This window comes from Copadichromis virginalis, linkage group LG14 (genome assembly GCF_057382275.1).
Source record: "Copadichromis virginalis isolate Kocher_CV1m ecotype Utaka linkage group LG14, C_Virginalis_male_GT1.1, whole genome shotgun sequence".
Classification (NCBI taxonomy): Eukaryota; Metazoa; Chordata; class Actinopteri; order Cichliformes; family Cichlidae; genus Copadichromis; species Copadichromis virginalis.
This window is the reverse complement of record NC_140631.1, coordinates 39,712,264-39,733,173: the sequence shown is the minus strand read 5'-3', so window position 1 is coordinate 39,733,173 and position 20,910 is coordinate 39,712,264. Positions and strand designations below refer to the sequence as shown.

At 44.3% G+C, this 20,910-nt stretch overlaps 1 protein-coding gene across 6 annotated transcripts in view; it reads left to right on the top strand.

Moving 5' to 3' along the window:
- LOC146694638 (alpha-actinin-4-like) overlaps positions 1–20,910 on the top strand; it is a 55,755-nt gene that overhangs the window by 19,669 nt on the left and 15,176 nt on the right. For 3 of the 6 annotated variants that reach the window (XM_085430904.1, XM_085430901.1, XM_085430906.1), the window contains exons 2-8: positions 14,183–14,297; positions 14,688–14,807; positions 17,126–17,212; positions 18,714–18,801; positions 19,589–19,667; positions 19,822–19,903; positions 20,622–20,707. In XM_085430904.1, coding sequence (XP_085287030.1) covers positions 14,183–14,297; positions 14,688–14,807; positions 17,126–17,212; positions 18,714–18,801; positions 19,589–19,667; positions 19,822–19,903; positions 20,622–20,707 — 657 coding nt within the window. The remainder of the gene's footprint in view (positions 1–14,182; positions 14,298–14,687; positions 14,808–17,125; positions 17,213–18,713; positions 18,802–19,588; positions 19,668–19,821; positions 19,904–20,621; positions 20,708–20,910) is intronic. The other 3 variants (XM_085430903.1, XM_085430902.1, XM_085430905.1) reach the window with 1 other exon arrangement.

Here is a 20,910-nt window from a genome sequence, read left to right as displayed (position 1 = left end):
TCTTGTAGATATAAACAATAAATAACTTCCATGTGTTCCTAGAAATTCAGCTTTCAGGCAGTAAGAGCCAGGAGGCGATAAACATCTCATCACGTTAGTAAAAACCCCAATGAGTTAAATTATTTGGTATTTGCTGATGATTTGATCAACACTGACTCGATGTGAGTGAGACGTGTGCTCTCCTGCACCTCACACCACCATTATCAGCAGACGTGCTTTCTAACAAAGCCATGTTTGGTGGACCGATTCAGTTTCCTCCTGCCTGAACTGATCAACAACAGAACCGCAGAACTGTCAGAGGGGCTCTGGAAAGATTCAGCCAGCGGTTTTAATAAAAGGCCGACACAAACAGCTGACGCTTCGCCCTGCCAACTGCTGTCAGGCCTGCCAAACCCCTGATTTTGGACTGTGTAAAAACACACAGACACACAAAGAGAAAAGTGGGTGTGTAATAATAATGACCTCAGCTCATTCAGTGATTGGAGCACTCGGGTTTTATAATGGTGAACGAAGGGGAACACCACTTTGGCTACCGGCTGCGCCTCTGGCAGCTCAAACCAGCTCCTGCAGAACAGCTGGACGTGTGGAAAATAGCGGGGGGGAGCACCCACAGGTTTACGCTACAAGACAAAAAAAATCAACTCCAAGGTCAAAGGAAACTTTTGTTAAACAGTTACAGGCCTGAGTGCTTTCTTCTTTCCCTTCCCTTCTATTGACTTGTGATAATTTTAGTTGATCTGCAGCCAGGTTGAGCAGCGTGTTGCTGTGCAAGGGTCATTATTTGTCTTGAAACTTGAAGGAGGAACATAAGGTGTCAGATTTAGTGGAAAGAAAGGGTAAAGGTCACTTCCCTTGAGCATAAAAGTGTTTAAACTCCTCTCGGTCGCCTTTCCACGAGGTTCCAGTTGAACGTGTGGAGGTACGATAGATTTCAGGTGTATCCACAAACCCCGCCTTGGTCTGAGCAGGCGCCTGAACGGGATCCGTATCTGCTACAGGATAAGAAAGCAGCTCTCGTTGAGTCTATTGTGCTCGTTTTCAGCTCTGCGTATTTAGTCTTGAAGATACGGAAACTATAGAAACTTTGGCCAAGGTGTTTGCTGGATGTGTCACGCTTCTGAAATGTTTCCTGACATCATAAAGTCAAACTTCCTCAGGTCATGCACTGCAGGATAAAGAGGTTGGCTGAGTCTTGGGCGTCTTTTAACTTTCTTTAAGGGATTCTGGGATTCAGCGTCCCAGAGATCTGTTGAATGCAGCCCAGTCGCCTCTTTCTCAGTGAGTTCACTCTCTACGTGAGCCGGGCCGCTCCTTTTGACTCATCGCGGCCTTTACAACTTCCCGAGCGTCCTTCTCATCGAGCTCACCCTCCTTCAGATGCGTCAGTGGGCAGAAGGACGCGACTTCAGATGCTCGATTTGACGAGCTCTCCGGTTAATGTTTTACATTTGCACGCTTGGATTCTTCTGCTGCATTCCTGGAGAATTAGCATGGACATCCTCCACCCACCGTTTCCTGTGCTGCGCCTCTAAAGACAGGAAGTGGATTAGCTGGCTGCTGATTGGCTGAGGAGAAAAAGAAGTGATGGTGTGATATGAGAAAAACAGACACACAATTAGGGGGAAATACTGATGCCAAGTAAGGCTGAGTCGCTCTCTGTGAATCTGATTGTTGTCTCATGCCATTTATCTCCTCTCAGCGCTTCTGTGAGCTGATCACACACGTCCATGTTGTTCCTTTCAGCTGCAGAAATCCTCTGACTCATGGTGTGTGTGTGTGTGTGTGTGTGTGTGTGTCACTGTGGTCATTGCTCTGTGCCAGATTCAGCACAGATGCTCTTATTTTGTTGTGGCAGCTCTGAAGGTCCTCTTAAATCGGTGTAAACAAGCACAATGTTTCAAGATGATGATCATCTTTTGCACATTTGGGTTTATTCCACGTTTATCCTTTTTATGAAGATCTGTAAGAAATCCATGGTTTAGTTTCACGTCTTAATTTTCTGTAAGAATGGATGAATACCAAAAAATGTTTCGATTACTGGCCTGAATCTTTTATCATTAAAACATTAATAAAAAAACCAAAATGTTACATTAAAAAAAAAATTGTTACTTTTCGCCTAGGTTGTAAGGTCTGCCTTGATCTTGTTTTCCATTCATGAGTTTCTGTTAACGTATTTGTGAAGGAGTGTTTGCATTCGTTTGCTTGCTGGAGAGGTCCTTCACTTTGATAATTACAGGAACGTAAAGAAACCGCAGCCCCAGCTCCACCTTGTGATCATCTCGGCCACTGACTCTCTGTTTGGACTGAACTGTTTATGTGATCATGTTTAATAGCCCACTTTTATGTCCTCCATTTAAATCTGAGCGATGCTGTGTTGCCAAACAGCTACTTGCACAACCGAGATTTCTTAAGGATGCATTACAAGAGCTTTTCTCACTGTCAAGTGATTTGTGTGTACAGGAACAAGCTGACATGAACCAGAATGATGGTGAAAGGAGGAAGGAGACGGGGAGAGAGTGAAGATTTGTTAGAAAGGGAGTTTGAGGGAGGAAGAACATAGCAGGCATTCCTGACATCTGTCGTGTGCAGCAGAGCTGACAGTCGCCTTTGATTCAGCGTGCCTCTCTCAGCCCGCTCCTTACCTTTACCCGTCATCCTGTCACCACTCTGCAGTCTCAGGCATGAAAAAAAGCAAATTTGCAGAGATGCTTGTGGTTTGTTTTGCCAGCTGAAGAGGGTGGAGTCGCTGGAGCAAGTGCTGCAAAGTTGAGACAACAAAAATGTATTTTTTTCCTCCTCCCTCTCCTATCTGGATAATTTTATCTCCTGCTGCAAACGGGGGGAAAAAGTCAGACACATCTGGAAAGCAATAACGCACAACATTTGGTGCAAATAAATCTGTTCGTTTTCTTTGTGTGCTCAGTTGCAAAACACTCGTGCTTTGTGTGCTTGGTTCATCCAGTTTGGTTGGTCTCCTGTTCTGGAGAGCAGATCAAAGCCCACTCTGGGAGCCTTTTGTCTCTCATCGCCGCTCGTCCCTTCATTTAAACCCAGGAAGAGCCTCATTAGATGTCGCCCCGCGCGGCCGCCTCCTGCTATGAGCTGTCACCAAAGAATTAAAGTCTGTGACACAAACTGGTTTATTTGAACAAACAGAACATGATTCTCTGCTCGCTCGTCTTCAGCTCGTCTCCGTTGACACTCCTTGTGGGATGAACTTGGAAAAATCTTGCTTACGTGGTGGAACTTAATAATGTGTAACTTTCTGGACCGGATGGAAGTTGGATATTAATCGAATGGTTTTCCATTTTTCCGTTAATCATTGATGCCTATTGTTAACAAACTGGGTGGTGTTTACCCTCGACTACTCCACCAGCTTATTGCTTCACTGCAAGTTACTCAGCCGTTTCCGTCTAAGTACCAGTAGTTGTTTTATCGTAGCCTTTTAAGCGCCACAGTGATGGCACAGACTTTGGATTGTTATTAGTTTTAAATTTAGAAGACAAGAAGAAAAGTTCTCTAAAAAACGAATTGCTGTCTTTTTAAGAAGCCGTTTATATTTAATTTTTTTGCTTTAAACTTCTGCTATTGTGCGTTTACACTGTCAGTACGATCACTAATGTGACAGCCTGCTAACCGTTGAGGGTTTGGTGCTTCTTGTGGGTTTCATGTTGACAGCAGAGTTTGAACCAGAAGACTGGTTAAACCCAACGCTGTGACGGGTTCACATTGAATGTTCGCTCCACCCGCTGTAACAGTATTGCGATAATTGTGTGGCCCAGGTGAAGCAGCTACAGGTTGGTGTGGACTTTAGCTTAACTTTCCTATGATGTAAAAACTGATGTGGAGTCAAAAGGATGCGTTTCCTCTGATGCTTATGGGCCTAATGGACTTCAGTAGATCTACTTGTTACTTACACAGCTGATGTTGATGAATGCTAACGGAGTGTGTTTTTAATATCTGGATTTGTGGTCCTAAATGTTACGTCAGGTTAATAAACTGGCACTCGGCCATCAAGTCTTTGGCAGTATCCGATTTCGACCAATGTGCCAGAGTGTAACGGTCCTAAAGTAGGACCTGAAATAGTCCCCAAAAACCAGGTTCCAGAGTAGTTTGTAGTTCCTGCAGTGTGGGCGGAACAAAAAGGAAGGAGTTGCTCAAAGAATCGCAGGAGGTTTGGAAAAAGTCTCCATGGCTCAAAAGCATTTTAAGACCCCAAACTTTTATATGGCGACCTAATGCGTCAGCCAAAGCCCTGAAACGTAAATGCCAACCACATCAGCCCCATATTCTCTTTGCAGGCCGCTGCTGTGTCACCATGTCTTTGTGCAACGATGGCCTGTGTGATTCGTTGCCCAAGTCACCAGCAGTCTTTATTGACACACAGCTGGACAGTATTGCCTCATATAATGTGTAAATATGCAGACGCAGTGGGCAAGAGACCATTAAAATGGGAGTGTGGTATTATGCCATGTGTGTGCCGAGTGATACGATGGTTCAAGTTGGAATGACTGCAAATAAAAATTCTGGATTGATCAACTTCTCCTTTTTTTTCCCTTCTGTCAGCGAGAAATAAAACCAACATCTTTCACAACATGGAGTCAGAGACCAGCTGGAAAATCCTGAGCTACAGTTATTTACTGCATGAATATTTTAATGTTGTTCCTGTTGTGTATAAAAATGCGGCCCTGTTATCGTAAGGGGACCCAACTGATCCTAAAATAGGTCGGGGAGGCTGTGTGTGAGTGCAACCTGACCCGTGGAAGGACTCTGAGTAACAAAGACAGGAAGAGACGTAATAAATGAATAAATAGCCACATCGTTTGACACTTTGCCCCCTTCCCTCCCTTTTCTTCCTTATTTCCTGTCTCCTTTCCTTTCTCTTTACCTTGAAAGTTTCCTCTCATAAAACAGCAGCAGAACACTGAAAGCCTCCACGCAGCTGCTGGAAAACTTCCTGCTGCAGATAAATGAACATGTCGTCATTTATCTTGGAATTTAAACTGGAATTGTAGTTTGGATCAGAGTGACGTTAAGTCCCTTTACTGTAAAAGAAACTGTTGCATAACAGAATGTCAGATGATGCATACTCAGAAGCTTGACTGCACCCTGCTATACGTTATGCTGTATGCAACTTGTGTAGTTTGAGTTTGCATTGCAGCCAAGCACAAGCTGTGTTACTCATCATTGTTTACATAGCTGCAAAGAAGTGACATTTACATGTGGTTTGCTTTTGTTGGGGGGTAAAATGTTATTTGCAGGGAGACGAGCAGCATCTTACTCTTTTCACTCACACTTTTGATGGAGCATGCATGACTCAATCTGTGGATCTCAGGACTCTGCTTAGCATTTCAGTCGCCCAGATGTTGGTTCTTTGGACCACTGACTGCATTTGGGCCAGAAAGTTATCTTATTAGCTAGACGTGAAACACCTGCAAATTAATGCCGATTTGGCTGATAAATACTAATAAAATAATAGAATTTCGTTCCAAAAAACTGTAGCACAGCTGTTACAGCAGGTCATATTATTGTCAAATGACTCCAGAAATGTTCCAAATTGCACCAACTGCACAAGCACAAGAGGAGACGACCTGCTCCTGTGACTTGAATTAGTGAAAGCGAGCTGAGCCAGACGGCTAACATTAGCCAGTCACACACAAAGACCCTGCAGAGTCGTTATGAAGGGAGTTGTGTGGCACCTTTGCAGAAACAAATTCAGCTTTTGAAAATCCTTTCAAAAAAGGATCCAATAATAATTCCTCATTGTTACTTTTTCTTATTATTGGGTTTTTTTCCATGAGATTAACCCGCATCCAGACTTCCAGCCAATCAGACTAAGTGGTCATTAATAATGCAGCGTGTTTTTTAAGTGGACAGATTCCTGCACAGCTTGCTGGAGGACTGAGGGGAATCTGGCCTGTAAATCGAAGACGTCGTCTGGTGTAAAACAAAATTCGTTTGAAGTAGATTGTTTGTTGGCATGCGTGGCACATCTGATTGTTTCAGGGAAACATGCTCGTTCCATGTAAGAGATTAAAACTGTAAGTGTGCATTTCCCTGTGGAGGGAGAGTCTCCTCAGTCTGCTCCGGTTGGTTAATGACGATGATCTCAGCCTCTGTCCTGCGGCGGCAGAGATCTCAGGTCCACGAAGGCCCGGGCGGGACTTTTGTGCTTCCTGAAGAGGAGGGGGAAACTTCAAATAAAACGTTTTATTCATTTATTTGCTTTTCTTGCATCCTTTAATTTTCTATTCATTTGTTTCTCATAAATATCTGTTGATTGTCCTCTTCAGCTTTCATCCCACCAGATTGCTTTTTTTTTTTTTTTTTTTTTTTTTTTTTAAACCTCTTATCCCACATTCACCCATCTGTGACCCTCATTTAGCTTCTCACTGTAATGGTAAAGTTACTTTACTTTTTAATTAAGGGTGTTTTTTTTATTTATTTTTTGTGTGCTTTTTTTAAATCTGGGGATAGATGGATAAAGTGGCACCATCTGAAGCTCTGAGTTGGTTTTGTTTCAGCCTCTTGTGGGCAAAATCAGATAAAAGATTGTCTGTCTTCTGTTTTTTAGCAACATTTTTCCATCTTTTCCCACATTTTTATTGCCTCTTTATTCCTCCTCCCATTCTTGATCTTTGCCTGCACCCCCCTCCTCTCCATTTCCTCTGCCCTCCCCTCCTAACCTCCTCTCCTTAATCCTCCCTTTCCTTTGTTTCTGTTAGCTGCTATATTAAGGCCCCTCCAGAGAGTCTGTGTGTCTGACTGAACGCAAGCGATGGTGCTTGTTGAAAACAGTTGGCGTTGAGCTGTTGACTCACATAATGGCATATCTGAGGGGGCATTAGGCCGGCCAAGAAGCGCACGGCAATTACATGTTTGTCGTCTCCCTCTGGGAGGTGTGTGTGCGCCGTGGTGAAAGATTGTCCTTACATTACTGACTACCTGTCAGCACACGAGGGAGGCTGCCTCAGTCTGTGTGTGTTTGTGTGTGTGCACACATGTTAATGATCACCTGTCCAGACTTGAGAGGATAATGAGACCGGAGGAACCTCTGCAGCAGGGCTCCGCTCCGTCGTCCTTCTGTTCTTGCTCTGCTTCGCTGTCACGATTAGCAGAAGTCCGATGACCGCGCGTATTTACGAGCATCTCGGCCGGCTTTCCTTCTGCCTGTAGAAGCGTTACACCTGGCTTTGGCACTGCATCCCACTTGATCTTTATCGTTTGTTGTTTCACAGTCGGAGATGCTGCCAGTTGTCTGAATGTTTCTATCAGCCTCAGGAAAGTGTTGATCTGCAAACAGCTGTTCACTTGTTTAGCTTCAGGCTGGTTCCTCCTTCTCACTTGTCTTAGTCCTCAAACTAGGTTCCTCCGACCGTGGCTCCTGTGGGACGGCACAGTTTCCCACTCTGACTGTAGCACGGCTGTCCTGATGTTCTTAAATGAAGGCTTTGTTGTTTTTGGTCCGTATGTGTTGACAGAATAAACATGTACATTCAGATTGTTTACTCATTGAGTTCACACACAAAGCAAACTGTCACACGGACAAAGTGGAGGAAGTGTGTGCAGCAGTAGCAGCACTGCTGTGTCACACGCCACAGCCCTTTTTTAATTGGTGTGCATCTAAGAATAGGAGGCCTTGTGTCAGGCCAGGCCAGACTAGTTACTGAGCTTTATTCACAGGGCCAGGCCAGCATGGTTTTGGCCCAGCAGAGTCTGGTACAGCCGGTCCAGACTTCTATGGGGCCGTCCAAGTTCCTTGAGGTCGTACCTCCTGCCAGCAGGTCCACGTATAACCCCTTTAAAGTGGACCTATTCTGCTCGTTTCTCTTTATTTTTATTCTTGGACTCTGCTGGAGTACTTTGCATGATTCGCAGTTAAAAAATAAGCGCCGTTTGTCTCACACTGGGCCTTTGTGCAGCCCCTCGGTTCAGCCGCCGCCTGAGATGAGCTGAACGGTTTGGAAGAAAAACATCTAGAGCAGCCTGAAGCCGGCGCTTGTGGCTCAGGAGGATACTCGTACATACCCCCACCCCCGTTAATTAAATCTTTGCTCCATATTTCAGATCTGCAGTTGCTGCAGTTTATACATGACTCAGAAAATAAGGAAGAGCATCTTTACCTTAACTATCATTGCAAACCGGATGCAACAGCATGCAATATTTTAGCAATTCTCACGCTGACACAGCTGATCGCTGTACTGTTGAGTCACTTTCTCATCTCTCCAAGTCGTGCTGGCTTTTTTTCATTTCCTCTTTTCAGGGTTTTAATGAACAGAGCTGTTGATGCAAAAATGAGCAATGAGCAGTTACATTTAGTTACCATTTTGGCCTCCATCCATACTAAAACGAGAATTATTCTAATAATAAAAATAATAATAATTATTATTTATTTGACTTTTAGGTTGCAAACGCAGGCTTAGAAGTCCAAACCCTCCCCGGGCTTTAGCAGGTTTTAAATTCAGCCCCTTTTTAATTTAAAAAGTTGATTTGTATTGTATTAAATCAGTGAGTTAAATAATAGTGATTTTTGATTTTGGGCATAGATTTGTGCAGGAGAAACGGTGCAGCAGGTGAACGCCGCTGCTACAAAAGATGTAAAACTATCTGTGAAGTCACGGAAAGCAAAGAACCATCTGATGTTTGAGCCTCACACTTCAACGCATGCTTGGCTCTAGACGTAACAGTCGTGTTATCGGATGGTTAACTGCACATCAGCTCAGCGTTTCTGCCACCAAACAGCTCTGTTTCCTCCTCTGAGCTCACCTCACTGCATGTCCGAGCCTGCCCGGCTGGAAGCCTGTTTTACTCGCTGACTGCTGCCGGTACAGGAGGAGGGTGTGAGAAAATCTAACTGACATGGAGTGTGTGTGGTTTCACCACCTCTGCATAGGCTCTCCGTGTATATTTATAAACTGTGTGTGTGTTTCGAGAGGAGGGGTCTTAATCATGAGAGTGTGAGATGTGAAATACATGAATCATGAGACCCCAGCAGGTACGAGACTGATGGAGAGTGTGTGTGTGTGTGTGTGTGTGTGGTTGCTTTAATAGTGAGCTCATCAGTTTTGGGAAGAAAAAGGGTGTGTGATATAGAGAACACACACACACACTGCTGTGTGTGTGGTATGTAGTCAGAAAGTTGCACGTTCATTAGAAGAAGGGTGTGGAGATAATTGCTGTGTGTGTGTGTGTGTGTGTGTGCACGCTTGAAGTTGAGTTGAAGTCGGCAGCAAAACTGGAATTTTTGTGTGTGTAGGTGATGCAGATGGATATTGAATTCTGGTCTCTTAAAAACATTCCTGTCCAAGGAGTGGTGCATGTAAACGAGGGTGATGGACAGCATCGCTGTGCACAGCTTGCATGCTTTCACTTGTCTCACATGCATGAATTTCTGCTTTGTCCTCTGACCCTGTAGCCTCGCACATGAGAGACTGTTGAGGGTTACACTGATGACTCGGCTGCACGCACACACACACACCAAAATCAGACACTGGAGTTGTTGGTTCAGGAAAAAAAGAGTGGCGACTCAGTGGGGTCGATGAATCCCTACAGCTGATGACAGTATTTGTCTGCAATGTCCCATCAGTTTTAATTAAATGAATAAAGAAGTTACCGTTCATTAAAGATGGTGTGGTAGAAGGATAAACGACTGATGGTAACACTCACTAACGGATATTTTTGTTTCTGGGCTAAAATGCGGAATAAATGGGACGAAGAAAAATCTATATTGTTACATAGTTTCATAGTTCTGTTACTCTGGTAACATGTAAAGGTGAGAGTGGCAGTAAGCCAACACATACTGCTAAAGTTATGTAATAGATGGTAGAGGATAAGAGCCCTCATGCCTTTAAAAGTAAACCGTCTTACCACGGAGATCCAGCATTACTCATCTCAGACCTGCATGGCGGTCAGCTGGTTATCCGTGTCCTCGGCTCAGGTCAGAAATCCTCTGATCTGATCTGCTGTGTGTGGCAACACAGACAGGTTTAACAGGCTTCGCTGGCACTCTGTTACCTTTAAATTTAGCCAGTCCTTCAAGCACACTACACCCAGCTCCGCTGGCATGAAAGACGCCCAACTGTGGGGATAAAAGACGCAAATGTGCAAGCCGCTTTTGACATTTTGCATTTTAAACGCTCATTTAAATGTCATCCAAGAGTTAGACGATACATGTCTGGTTAGGTTCAGTGGACTTTCATCAGCCTGCTGGTGAATGGACGGCAAAGCTCTTGTAGCTGCTTTTTCTTGCATAGTGTCCTCTCAGCGTGGTTCACATCGGCCTGTAAGATCCTCTCAGCAGCTCCACTCCTTGCTGTCAGTGAATGGCCTCGCTCAGCCAGAGGCAGGCTTTGTGTGTCCACTATAAAAAAACAAAACAAGACCTGAACTATGACAGACACGCAACAGCCTGATGGACCAGCCTGGAGGGCTGTTTTAAATTCAGATAAAGCAGGCTGAAGAGTCCTTCAATGCTTTGTTGAGGTCTGACCTTTGACCCTGGAGGAAGGCCACGAATGCTACTTTGCCAGTAGAGTGATTGCTGTCACAAGAATGATGACATCAGCAAAATAGACTTTACTGTCAATGGAGCTCTTTTATTTTTTTTTTAGTGTGCATATAGAGGAGAAGACCATCACTGCCTTTCAGTTTGCTTCAACACAGACGCCATTTTTCTCCACCTGCCCAGGTGCATCTCACACATGCTAACCAATGAAAAACGAGAATCAAACGTCCCGGGTTACCGTTTCTCAACTCACTAGAGATGGAAGTCATTTGTAACAGGAAACCAAAGCCGATTAAAACAAATGAAACATCAGCGTGCCCAGATGTGTTTGAGAAACTCATTAGACAGTCATGAACTTTAGAAACGTCTGAACTGTTTGTACAGCTCTTATTTTTTATTATTTTCAACTTCTTTCAGAAAACTGTTTCAGGTTTTGAACTCAGTTTAGGCTCAGATTCGGGTTTCGTTAAGGCACTGAGAATAGAGAACACATTCACGTAAAACGTCCTCACAGAATCAGGCATTCAGACATGTATGTGTGTGTGTGTGTGTGTGGTGTTTTTAATTAGTTCTTATTTTAAATTTAGAACTGAGAAAGATCATATAGTGTCTTTTATGGGCTTCCTGGTTTCTTTTTAGTACAAGCTCAGTTCGGTATTGCATTCTTGTTCCTTTTCACTGCTGTTATAGGTGCTGTTTGTCCGCAGTGAGAACATAGAGCAGTTATTTCAGTACAAACGCGTCTCAGACCATCACACGACACATGCACAGCAGCTCGATTTCTGTTATTTCTAAAGTCTTTTAGTTTTGGTTTAAAAGTGTATTTTTTTCTCTACACTTGGATTTGGTTTAGTTTCAGTCAACTATACAGTAACTTTACAGAGTGGAGCAGAGAGAACAGCTCGTAGCCTGAATGTGGCCTCTAACACGGCACTGCACTTACTCGGGTGCCCAGAAGTACATTTGTTAAGTTTAAGGTGGACTGAATAATACGTTTGTAGAAATGGCTGAAAATGGAGACTCTCCATTTTTTTTCTTTTACTTTGCAAAGCACAGGTGTGCGCTTGTAGATGTTGTGTGCACCACTTGGACTCTGTAAGGAATGCCAGACATCAGCCCTGTATGAATGATGGGAAATGGGCTTTGCAAGGCGCATTGTGTAAAGTATTTTCAAACTGTGAAACGTTGAGTGAGCGCGAGGTGAAATACGCTCTCAAAAGCTGGACTGTGTTGCAGAGAAAGATTAGAAAATGAGTAAACTGTTGATATGTTTGGATGACGACAGTTTGCCGGCTTCGTGGCTCCGGTGCGGCGTCTTGGTGACAGCTGACAGCCGCGTCCAGTGATGAATGCATCTTCGCTCTGATTGTCTGCTCTGTGTTAAACCGAGCTGTAACTTCCTGTCGTTGCAGTGCCACTTCCTCCTGCATTGTGTGTTAGCGAGGGCATTGTCTTTTGTCACTCTTCCCCCTCCTGCCCACCAACCTTGTTTGTATGTCCGTTTGTTTATGTGAAATGTATCTCCTCCTCCTCCTCCTCCTCCTTCCTCTCTGTCCTCGGCCTCATTCTGTGTAATTGTGTGTGTCGGGTGGAGGGGGTTGGTATCGGGCGGTCTGGGGGAGGGTCAGGGAGAGGCAGTGGGAGCGGGCTGAGGGAGTGTACGGGGGGCTGAAGGGTGCCATTATCCAAGAGGCTCAATGGGTGCTTTGTGCCAGTATCCACAGTGGGATAGCGGGTAAAGGGGCAGGGCGGCGAGCAGCACCCTGTCATAATGTTTATGAACACACAGCTCAGGAGACGTGGAGTAAAGGAAGTGTGGGTGGGTGAAGTGGGCTGATAGACTTTAAATACAAACTGTTAACTCTGGTGGAGGCTCATTAAATATGACCACAGATTGAAAATTGATATCACCATTTGTTGACGTAATCCTTGTGAGCTGATGTTTAAACCCTCTTTGTACGAGGGGCAGCCAATCAGAAGAAAGCTGGCTCGTCAGAGGGGAGGAGCTTAACAGCTCATTTCAGGAAGAGTGCAAGATGGTCTGAGACAAATCAGAATGAGTTTGTGCTGTGAATCATGCAAAGCTACTGTAGACACAAGGCTGAATATGCAGACATACTGGAAATGAGCACAAGTCCCTTTTTAAAGCTGGGAAGTTATCAAAGTTGTCTGTTGTGTGTCTGTTGTGTGTCCCGTCTGAGTCTCAGTTTACATTCTGGATTTTGTGCTGCCTTCCAAGTGTGCTGATGCACATACTTGGATTAGACTGCTTCATGCTTAGATGTTTAGGTTATTTAGTTTTTAAACAAACATGTGCACCAGTTATTTCTCTGAGCTTTGGGACATTTTCAGCATATTACAAAAATAAACTTCCCAATTTTTCTCATTTAACGAGCACTTGCCATTTTAATGATCTTGCACATAGATACAAACACTGCTAGACTGATGGGTGCTCACACTAAACATGGCCTGTCTTGGCTCTTGCTTGGTAAAGGGGGATAACATGTAGGTCATGTGGGCACACAACTCTGACTGTGAGCATAGAAGCTCCACCCACTTTAAAAAAAACCTGCTGTTTGCATGTGTCAGCCAATCAGAAGAAGATATGAGTCAGTATGAGTTAAGTGAGGCCTGTTCTGGAGATGGGTCCACTTTAAGCTAGATTCAGTTATTTTTATTGTTAAACTTTATTCAACACTAACATACAGGTTGTTGCTGTGCTTTCTTTTGTTTTACCTTATGTCTTTATTGTCAAACCCTTCCTGCTGGAAGGTCTTCCCTGTCACCGTCACTTCTCCTACTGGACAGTTCCTCGTAAAGCTACACCTACATTTCATCTCCAGAGCTTTCGTGTTGCTTAAAACTGCCTCTTTAATCTCCCAAGTACATAAATTACAGTTTTTCTGTTTTGAACAATGACAAAAAATACTGACCTCAATCTCTGCTTGCACCATTGCTGAAAGTGTGCATGCTCGACCTCCATGTATTTTAGTCTCTTGGCATTTTTACGCACTTTCCCCAACTTGCATAATGAGTCATGTAACAGATGAATGCGTCCAAGTGTGTTAGACAGTCTGATGTTGTGCTGCAATTGAGATGTTCGGAGAGTGATGTGACAAAATTTTGTTTAAAAAAAGTGCTGCAGGATCTGCAGTCGCGCGCCTACCTCTAATGTGTTTTTAAAGAATGACGGCTAACCAGAAAAACCAATACACGGTTTCCAAGCAGCGGTGGATGTACATGATTTGCTGATTTACTCAGATGTCCGTCTGATTGCAAGTAAAAATAATAAAGTAGATCGTTGGCATTGTGTGCTGACCTTTTAATGACAGCAGCGTCAGACACTGAGAGCCAAGATGGGGCTGGGTTGGTTAGTTTTCTGTCTTTTTAGCTTAAACGACTTTGTAGGGTAACTATGCATGAAGTGTTTTGCTACTGAAATGCCAACTCCACATCTTCGTGTGTGACATGTAGTTAAACTTTCACGTCGTGTTTCTCCCTGCACTTCCTGTCTTATCAAAGTGTCTCCCTGACCTCCCTTCCTGCCCATTGAATTTCATTTTCTTTCATTCACTATTCAAAGTGGTTTATTATTATAAAAGCTACACAAATATTTTGACCCGGGCTGCAAATAACCCCAATTGTCTTTTTTTTTCTCCCTCCTTTGCTCTCGCGCAGACGTTCACGGCGTGGTGCAACTCCCACCTGCGGAAGGCCGGCACGCAGATCGAAAACATCGAGGAGGACTTCAGGGATGGGCTCAAACTCATGCTGCTGCTCGAGGTCATCTCCGGTGAGTCACCGTCCGACCTCAGAGAGCCGGAGTCGTCAGAAAATTAGGGCGGGTGTACAAGTTTTTAATTAAACGTCTGCAATAATGAAGTGTTTCTGGAGTGAGTCACACAGAAGCCGCAGAAAAACTTGTGGGTCTCAATGAGAGGGAAAAATATTTTCAGAAGACACAGCAGTGGGTTTGGGTTTGTAGCAGTGGAGCTGTTTGTGTTAGCGCTGCTGTCATTCACTAATGACGTTTGGGCTCAGATGTGGCTTCCTTTTCAAACTCACTCCAGTTTCAAGTGAAGCCGGCGTCGCTGCTGTAACTTAAACCTCCCTGAATGTTGCCCGTGGAAACATGCTCAACCTCAGCTAAGTGGCTCTTTTCTCTGTTCCTGTGTGTTTGCAGGCGAACGGTTACCCAAACCTGAAAGAGGCAAGATGAGGGTCCACAAGATCAACAATGTAAACAAAGCCCTGGACTTCATCGCCAGCAAGGGAGTCAAGCTGGTGTCTATTGGAGCAGAGGGTGAGCCTTCATTCACGTCACTGCCGGCACGAGTGTGAAGTTAAAACTCTCACTAACTGCAGATCTAATCGGAGCGGTTCGCTTAAATGTTTGAAAGCGTGGCTGAAAGTGAACATTCGTGGTGATTTTATACTTAGTGGTGAGCTTCGGCTCATTAATGGTCCTTAAATGGGAGCCACTAATTGCAGCTGTAATGTGAGTGAAAGCGATTCAAAGCAGGAAGACGTTAAAACTAATAAGGCCTTTTAATGTAGACGCAGATTTTCCTTTTTTCCTTATTTTCTATCAAAGCTGTGCTCACTGTGCTGTGGTATGCAACAGTGTCAGGGAGCTCCGGACAAACAGGGCTCAGACTATGAGGTGTAGGTACGGTTTGTTGGTACTCGCGCTCCAAAATTTCCCTCAATCCAAAGAGTTGAGTTGTATTTATTTAAAGACACTGTATTTTCTAAGGAGGGCCAGGAGGGCCAAAATGAATTAAATATGCCGTTAAATAATTTATTAAATGTTTTAAATGTAATGAACGAGCATTTAATTAATTATTTAATGGTGTATTTAAGTGTATTTAGTTAATTCATTTTGTCACTCCTGGCTCTCCATAATTTCCCTGATAAGACATTTAAGTCGTTCCGTAACAGGTGACGTGGTCAGCTGTGAACTTTCACATGCGATTGATTTGATGCGCAGTGACACTTTTACCAAGTCCTCGCAGAAGCAGGTCTTTCCACTCAGCAGCCATCTTGGTGACACCACCTGGCAGTTGTTTTGTCTGCTAAACTGGGGGAGGGGCTTGAAGGCTGGCTTCAGTGGTCATGTCTTTCCCCCCAAATGCTAATTCCACAAAGTGCTGAAAACATGCTTCAGTTCACAGCTGAAGTTGTGAGTGTCGGCACAATAACACTACAGGGTCACTTCACACACACTGCATTGTGTCAACTCCTTCTCATTTCCTACATGTCACCCTGATTCCTTTACACGCTTTTCTAATGAGACGTTTCATCGTTAAGCTTCTGCTGATAGAACCTCTGCTAAGAAACTCTGGTAAGATACATGTCTGTCAAACCGATCTTCATCCTGCTGACTGAGGGCGGCGTAGAGGTGTGTGTGTGTGTGTGTGTGTCGGTCGGCTGCAGGACGCTGACCTTTCTCCTACTATCAGAGCAACCATGACATTCCTGTAGCATGACGCTGCTGATACTGGTGATCACTGAACACAAAGTATGGCGCGCACACTGCGCGCTGTAAACACACTCCGGCCTTCTGTGAAAGCAGCAGCCCGTTAAAGGTCGTCGGCTGGAAACTGAGAGGAAAATGCAAACGTAGCAGATGGAAGAGGGAAAAACCCTCTGTCAGGATGCTCAGTGCACACTTTCCCTGGTCAGATTCTTCAAATTGAAAAGTTGTTTCCCAGGGTTTTAAACTTGAAGCACGTCATTTTCTAGCTAGCTGCTGCTGCTACAAGATTAGCTGAAACTCTGAGTGCGCCTCGCGTCCCTGTTCACACCAGGATCGGACTGATCCTCCTCTGAACGGTTTCACCGCTGCTGTTTGTTTTGCACCTGAGCAGCCAAATGAATCACAACCAGCCAAGTGTGATTTACCTGAACCTGAAGTGCAGGTGTGAAGGCGGAGCCTCATCGCTTTAATTGTAATTTACTATTTAAATCTGCTGACAGCTGAAGGTGGATACGAAATTAACCACAAAGAATGTGAACCTACAATAAAAGCACAAATTCCAAGTTGAGTGTGTGTCTGTGAGAAAGCATGACAGGACTGATAAAACCTCTAAGAATGTCTGAGAACAAAGAGTGGAATCTGCTCATTAACGTAACCGTCATCGTTCACCGGCCAAACTCTGAAAACCGTATTGGAGAATGTTCCAGTTCCGATGCTGCCAGGATTTACATTTATTCACATTAACAATGAATGTATTTGTTAGATGAAGTTCTGATGTAAATTATCCACACAATACTCACATAATCTGCCCTCCTCATCAATTTAATCCTCCCTGTTTAACCGACACGACACGTTAAACAGTCATTATGTGCCTTTGCCAGTAAAAAGTCATCTTTCCCCAGATTTCACTGATTTTTATGAAAGAAATCTTTGTTTGAGCATCACACTTTCCCTGGAATTAGCAGAGACTCAGCAGCCGTTACACATTAAGCGTAGTTGTGAGTGGGTGTGCTGGCATTATTAAATGGAACAGCAGATGTAGGATTGTAAAAACAGCAGTGATGGACAAGAACTACGGTTCTTGGGGTGTAACAGAGAAACACAGTGATTGATTAAGTTGTGTGTGTGTCTGTGTGTCATAGAAATCGTGGATGGAAACGCCAAGATGACCCTGGGAATGATCTGGACCATCATCCTCCGCTTCGCCATCCAGGACATCTCTGTAGAAGGTGCAGCTTCCTGTTATTCATATCCATGAAAACTGTCGCACCTCGCTCTCTTCTTTCTTCGTTTTTTTTATCCATCACTTAAATAAAAACCAAAAAAATCAAACTCTCTAAAGTTCAGCTCCCAGCCAGGTTTTTCAGGCCAGCTGACTGACAAAGACCTGCAGCAGGCTTTTATAGACCACTTGGAAAAGTTGCACTTTCTTGTGGCTGCAGCCAGAAATGCAGATAACTGACAACTGAGGCTACAAGTTACCTACAAATAAGTAGAGCACCGACATCTTGGGCAGCCTGAGTGCAGTAAACCTGCAGCAGTTTATATTTACCAGATAATTTCATCGTTTTAATTCTCAGAAAGGCACCAACATCCAAAATCAGGTTCCAGAGCTCTAATTTAGGGACTTCATTGGCAAGGCTGAGGCCTAGCCTAAGGTAGTGGCTCCTTTGTTGGCATTCACCTGTGACTCAGAGCTTTATTACACTAGAAACACTTTAAGAACGAGCAGTTTAAAAATTCACCCGCTGTGCATCTGTTTTTAGGGGGAGATTGAGCTAAAGAGCACAGAAGTATTTTTGTAGCAGGCTGTAAAAATGTTATTTTCATGGCTGGACTCGAGCATCATGGGAGTCTGTGGGGATCGACTCTCTTTCAGAGCCGACCTAAAGTTAGAGGAACTGCAGATTCTGGCACTTCTGCACTGGCTTCATTTTTAAGCCCTGAAGGTTGCTGCAGTTACAGATGTACGGGCTTGATATGCATGTAGGAAGTGGAAACACACACACACACACACACACACACACACACACACACACACACACACACACACACACGATGAAATAAAGCCAAGATGAAACAGGTGTGCCTGAAACAAGACCGATCACGTTAAACTACATATTGCTAGCAGCACAGTTCTAACTCTGCCTGGTTATGTGCTGTTTACATGTTATCAGAGCAGGTTTAGAAGTAAATAGTTTAAATACTGATGAGTTAATTATTCGAGTTTAGTCCCACAGAGTCAACCCAACAGCCCAAATCTGTCCTGATGAACTTTCTGACAGTAAAACCAGCCGATGACTCATTTGTGCATTAACGTATGCGTTAGCTTTGTGTTGATAAATGTGGAGGTGAGGTTCATTTCTCCTCTCTGAGCACAACTGACTCTGCAGGCTAATTAAAAGAGTCTGAGTTGAATTAGCTGCGGTGGGTGTGGGCTGCTAGAAGTCATTGGAGTAATTCTCCATATTAGCGGCGGATATTTTGTCAGTGTGTGTGGAGGAACCTAAAGCAAACACAAACATCCTCATATTTTCAATTCTGCTCATGAGCACAGTGGCCGTTTATATTTAGCACGCTGAAAACGGCCTCGGGTATTTCTTGGTCTGCTTGCACAAGGCTAATCGACTCAAACGGTCAAAGCAGCTGAATGAATGTGATGCAGAGACATTTCCCCCCGTGTGCTCCGACTGATCACGTCTCTTGTCTCCTCCTCTCCTCTCTCTGCAGAGACCTCTGCCAAAGAGGGTCTACTCTTGTGGTGCCAGAGGAAGACGGCTCCCTACAAGAATGTCAATGTGCAGAACTTCCACATTAGGTAACGTACACACAGGGCTTTACGTTGGACTCGTTTTTAAAGGCTTCTATTGTCAGATGAAAGCAGTTCACACACAGTAATATTGTGTTGTAAAGACCAACAAAACCTTGAGAGAATCCAGTTGAGGAATCCTGCGGATACAGTGAAACTCTCCAGTGGCATTGATGAAATGTGTTTGTGGTTAAGTGTGGTATGTGAGCAGCTGTCCAGTGTTCTTTTTTTTTTTTTTTTTTTTCCTTTATATGAAAAATACTGATCTGAGAGTTTCTTAAACTCAGCATAAAAGTTGAGTTGGCGCACACACAGGCGCACGCAGATACTTCCCTGAACCTTTCTGGATTCAGCTCAGGTGTTCAACGCTTACATGAAACCTCAAATCTGCTGCTGTTGTGTAGAAAGGGCGCCCCCTGATGGAGAGAGTGCAACATGGCACAACTGTGCTGTAAATAGACAAATGTGATTATTTTCTCTCTGTTTCAATATGAAAAACTGTGAGAAGGAATTCAGAAGCAGCTGATGATGATGTATCACATGCAACACGTCCAGATATAATCAATCAAACCATCTTTCACCCAAATTCAGCTCAAAAAGAATGTTAATGAAGTTCATTTAGTTTCAGATCAGTTCATAAATTTAGTTCAGTGTCACAGTGGAGATGTGGATCTTGGTCCCGGCGGCAGATCGGGACAGTTTTTGTTCACGGCGCCGATAATGTCGACTTGTAATGCAGCAAATGTGTGAGCGTCACCTCCACCCTCACCCCGAACTCGTCTTTTCTCTCCAACAGCTGGAAGGACGGTCTTGCCTTCAACGCTCTGATCCACAGACACAGACCTGATCTCATCGACTACGACAGCCTCAGAAAGGTGAACAGCTTCACACTCCTCCACTCTCTTCAAATATTTCAGTTTTTGGGTCAAACATGGTGAATCGAAATGCTTTCATATCTGTTGTTAAGTTGTGTTACAAATGCCTGAAGCGACTCACTGGCTTGTTTGCCGTCTGTGATTTGCTGTTTAGGATGATCCTGTAACCAACCTGAACAACGCCTTTGAGGTGGCTGAGAAGCACCTGGACATCCCCAAGATGTTGGACGCAGAAGGTAATAAGTCGGCTGTTGATCTGTGCGTCTCTGCCGGATCTGTCACTGCGTGTGTTAAAACATCACGGGCTTGTTTACGTGCACAGAACAAAGTGACTGTTAATAACGTAAGATGTGGAAGTGGTGTGACAAAAGTGAACCAGGTGTTTTTTTAAAACAGTGACACAGTTTGTCATTTCTGACCAGTCTGTAACATCAAATAGGAGTTTACGTGACTTTTCCTGGGAGTCCGTCTTTGCAGCACGTACATGTGACTGTAGCTCCACGCTGACCTGCACGGGGTTTGTCGCCGCGTTGTGTGCATGTAAATGTGCCCGATCTCCAAAGCGTGTTCGGGTTCTCGGTGACAGGACACGCGAGGCATCTTCAGGATCGACGTTGCTCCTCCTCCTGTGTTCATCTGTATGTGTGACCATGTTGAACATCCACGTTTCCTTCACAGGATCCATTCTTGTCATAACAAGCCACTTTTTCTTTTTGCTTCAAACTCTACAGAAAGAAATCCAAGTTGTGTATTAACTGTACCTGAGCTGTGTGTGTCTACGTGTGTGTGTGTGTGTGTGTCGTTGTATTTGTTGTTTGCATGTCAGGCTGTTGGCAGCTACAGCAGCTCGTTAAATGAGTTTGTGTGCGTCTTGTTGTAATTGTGTAATCACTTGTCCTGTGTCTTGCCTGTATGTGTGCGTCTTCATAACCATGGTCTCCCCCCGACTTGTAGACATTGTGAACACTGCTCGCCCAGATGAGAAAGCCATAATGACTTATGTGTCCAGTTTCTACCATGCCTTCTCTGGAGCACAGAAGGTACCCTCTGAGCCAACGTCAACCTTTAACCTCCTTTTACTAACAAGGTGCTGCTTCCTGTCCAGCATGGCCACGCTCTGTCTCGACAGCCAGGACGCTGGGTTTGTTGGGACGCTGGGTTTGTGGGGACACAAACACGCAAACGATTTCAACATTAGCATGCTGGTGAAAGCGGTAAATGTTTGCCGTACAGAAATGAGTTT